At 29.2% G+C, this 4335-nt stretch overlaps 1 protein-coding gene across 1 annotated transcript in view; it reads left to right on the forward strand.

The window, feature by feature from the left end:
• The window catches only part of LOC111675230 (protein roadkill-like), a 34292-nt gene extending 30237 nt beyond the window's left edge, over positions 1 to 4055 (forward strand). The window contains exons 3-4 of the mRNA XM_046954637.1: positions 652 to 1474; positions 3946 to 4055. Of these exons, the coding sequence (XP_046810593.1) occupies positions 652 to 1474; positions 3946 to 3959 (837 nt within the window). The 3' untranslated portion in view covers positions 3960 to 4055. The remainder of the gene's footprint in view (positions 1 to 651; positions 1475 to 3945) is intronic.
• The last annotated feature ends 280 nt before the right edge of the window (positions 4056 to 4335 follow it).

Below are 4335 nucleotides of genomic sequence, written 5' to 3' on the forward strand. Positions count from 1 at the left end.
CAACTATATTACTTATTTATAAGTCTTTAAAGGTATTTACAAGGTGGGCTTTATTCCGTGTCTCAAGACCTTAGAGATGTTTGGTAATTTCAGAAACATATTATTGTGCTAGTCGACCTTTCAAAAAACAGTATTACTACCCATGATCTCTTTTAAAGAAATAAAATAGTAAAAAAAGTAAAATTTGCTGAAACCGGAAATTTGAACTTGGCGAATTTCGAAAATTTCGAGATTTGTTTTTTTGCAGCTTTGGCTCATAACTCTAATAAACCAAATCTTCATTACTTCTATCAGAAGTAATGCAGAAGTTTGCTAGAGAGAGAATTCATTTAAACACACTATGGTGAAGGATGTATAAGATTCGGCAAAGGCGAATATAAACCACTTACTTGTTTAAATACGTATTAAGCATCGATACAAGAACATCTTTTTTTAAAGCAAATATTTCTTAATAATTTCCCCCTTTTTTTTAGAAATGTTTTTTTTAAGTATATGCCTGACTATTTTTCATCTACTCTTTAAATCATCCTAGTCATAATTTTGTTTATAAATTGTTTTTAATTACCACAATTTAAATTTTATTTTTCCCACAAATTTTTGCCATAATTATCTAATATTTTCAATATATTTTATTTTATATCATTTCTATAGAAAAATATTAAATCATTAGATTCATCAGTGTTAAATGATAAAACAGTCAACAACAATAAACCATTGAAAACAATTTTATCACTGGATACAGCAACATCAGCAACTACTGTTGCTAGTGGCAACGCAACAACCGGAAAACTACATACAACAGTAAATAACTTACCATCACCATCTGGTCCAGCTGGGACAATAGCAGCATCTGCTACAGGTTTATATTTTAATAAACAACAACATAAAATTCAGCAACAGCAACAGCAACAAAATGATTTAACTCCCAGTGGTGGTGAGAGTTCAACATCACCGTTGAGTTCAAATGGTAGCAATCATACGCTAACCTCACCAATGACTATTGAACATCAGCAACAACAACAACTACATCGTATAAATTATCAAACAACAGCCGCAGCAGGAACAACAACATCAGCCGCAGCAGCAGCAACGTTAATTAAAGGTAATAGTGGTAGTGGTGGTGGCCTAGAAACCACATCAGTTGCATCACATATGACACAGCAGCAAAATGGTAGTGGCCAACGTGGTAGTGGCGTTGGTGGCCTATTAACTGAACAACAACAACAGCAGCATAATCTCCAACTACAACAATTGAATAATCATCATTTAATTAATGGCGGCAGTACAGTAGCAACAAACACAACAACATCAGCAGCAACCGGAAGTAGTGGTAGCAGTCTTGGCTCCTCAAGTAATAACAGTAATCATAGCAACAGTTTAAGTGGCTCGAATGCCTTTAATATCAATAACTTAATTACCACACATTCAACAACAGCAGCATTAACTGCCACACATAATTTACAAACATCATTAGGTATGTATGAGTGTGTACTTTTTTATGCACCAGTTTGGTGTAGAAGTTTTTAATTCCCGTGTTTGTGTACTTTTTAATATATGTGTGCGTGTTTGTGTACGTCTATCAGTATGTATTTTGTTCCTTTTCCTGTTTTTGTGTTATTCCCATTAATTATTTTGATAAATTTCAATTCCCAAAGTAATAATCTGCATCAATAAACGAATTAATTGTTTTCAATTAGTATTTCTTAAACTAATATTTTAAACTTTAAACGAATAACTTATAGACAAACTGTTTTTATTTGCAAAACACTGTGCCGATTTAAATTTATACCAATGACTGTATGTGTATTTGGATAAAGCTCTCGAGCAAACACTTTTAAATTTAACTGTCAAAAATATCCGAAAACATTTCTATATTAAAAGATTCACAGAAATTTTAACAAACGCCTATCGGTCTTATGGTCTACGTTAGACTATAAACTACTAACTAAAAATTAGACCATTAAATAGATTAAAGACTAGACTATAAACTAGACTATAGAACAGACTATAGACTAGACTATAGAACAGACTATAGACTAGACTATAGAACAGACTATAGACTAGCCTATAGACTAGACTATAGACTAGACTATAGACTAGACTATAGACTAGACTATAGACTAGACTATAGACTAGACTATAGACTAGACTATAGACTAGACTATAGACTAGACTATAGACTAGACTATAGACTAGACTATAGACTAGACTATAGACTAGACTATAGACTAGACTATAGACTAGACTATAGACTAGACTATAGACTAGACTATAGACCAGACTATAGACCAGACTATAGACTTTTATTCAGCTCATTTTCTGAACAAAAAGTCAAAGAATTTTTTCAAAACAATGTTTTTTGAGTTATGTGTTCGTCCGTTTCATTTATGCTTATGGATTTAAAGTATTTTTTGTGATAAATTCTCTACAAAATATATATAATTCTTATTAAATTTAAATGTGTTTTATCTCTATAAACTGTAAAGTTTATTTACTTAATAACCATTTGTATTACAAATAACTGCTATTTAACGCTAGTCAAGACTGTAAACTTTGTATGTTTTATTTTATAAGACTGTTATGAAAAAAAATGTTATAACATAATCTATTAACAGTGTTAATCGATCCCTTAAAGAAGGGAAACCTAAACATTAGATATACCAAGATAGCAAGGAAAAAAATCCTTCGCTTAATGCTCTAGGGCGCAATGCTGAATACAAGTTGCTAAATTAACTAAATCGGTCAGCAAATTCCGTTACATTTCTCATGGTTTATCTAGTGTTAATCATTATATTGTAAATATTTCTTTAGTAGTTTTACTTCTACACTTTAGTTTATTTATCTTTCATTAATTTAACTCTGAAATCTTAAAATGTTTCTAATTGTTAATAAACATTATTTCTATTGTAAATATTTTGCTTTAAATGTAATTCGTCTGTTAAGTTAATATGTGGTATCTATGTGTGTGTTTTTGTGTTTTAAAGTGTATTTATTTAGATATAAATTTAATTACATTCAAACAAATGTAATTTAAGAGTGTAGACATACATATACATATTGACAAATGAATACTTGTGTAAGTTAGGAAATAAGTTTAATTTTAAATACAATTATTTAAATGAACTTAAGTCAAGATATACGATATTTTAAAAAAGTAATATTTCAAAAAGTAAATTTCCAAATTTCCGGGACACATTTCAGGTTTAGTTATAAAAACTTTAGTTTGGAAAATGTATGGCATTTGTTGGAATCTTAATTACGTTATGCGTAATAACATTTCTGTAAAAGCTCACAGTAACTATATGCGAGATATATTAAATCCTTAATTTTCTCATTTAAAATAAAATTTCATTTCATGTGTTGTTAGTGATAAACAACCTACATACTCTTCATGCAATAAAAGAGATTTTTTTAATCCGCCATCTAAAAGATTGATTTTGTCCTTCCGTATGTAACACTACGAAAAAATAAAAAATTCAAACGAATGCTGAAATGTTTCAAAAATAATCTCTATTGAAGTTTATATGTTGGGCATTTAAAATTCGACTCATTTTTCATTTTTTTCCCACATTTTTCTTCATTAAATACCAACATGGAAATTTACTTTATTCCAGCCACAACGATGCAGATTCCTTTTCATTATACATTAAGTAGTTGTTTACTACGATAATGATTTCATTAAATAAATTTACAAAGAAATCAATGAATAGTAAAGCATTTATACATATATCGAAGAGAATTTTACATGAACATTCCTTGACTGTAGAAAATATTCGAATTGTGTATCAATTACGAATAAAACCATGTACAAAATCCCATTGAACTATTTTATATATCACTCATACATAAGATAGTACAAACATTGCAGTTTCGCAATAATAAATTAAATTGTATGTAAAATATTTTATTTATATCTATGAGTGTCGTCAAACTACTTATTTACAGACATATATATCTAGGGAACCTTAATATCCTGTGGTCATAAACAGTTGAGAGAAACATGTTAAATGCTTTAAAGACAGCGAGGTGGCGAATTTAACCTCAGGTTGCTAGGGGAAAAATATCAATCAGATTTCAACCCTCATTTAAAAAATATCCTTTTGTAATGATGTTACATAGTATAAATATTTGTACATATAGTATTAAATTTGTTTAAATTTAGACAATTCATTTATTCATATCATCTAGATATGAAAGTTTTTGTTCATGAAAAATTAAGAAAAGTTTTAGTTCAATTCTAGTTCAGTTCTAGTTCAGTTCTAGTTCAGTTCTAGTTCAGTTCTAGTTCAGTTCTAGTTCAGTTCTAATTCAGTTCTAGTTCAGTTCTAGTTCAGT

Source organism: Lucilia cuprina, chromosome 6, assembly GCF_022045245.1.
Source record: "Lucilia cuprina isolate Lc7/37 chromosome 6, ASM2204524v1, whole genome shotgun sequence".
Taxonomy (NCBI): Eukaryota; Metazoa; Arthropoda; class Insecta; order Diptera; family Calliphoridae; genus Lucilia; species Lucilia cuprina.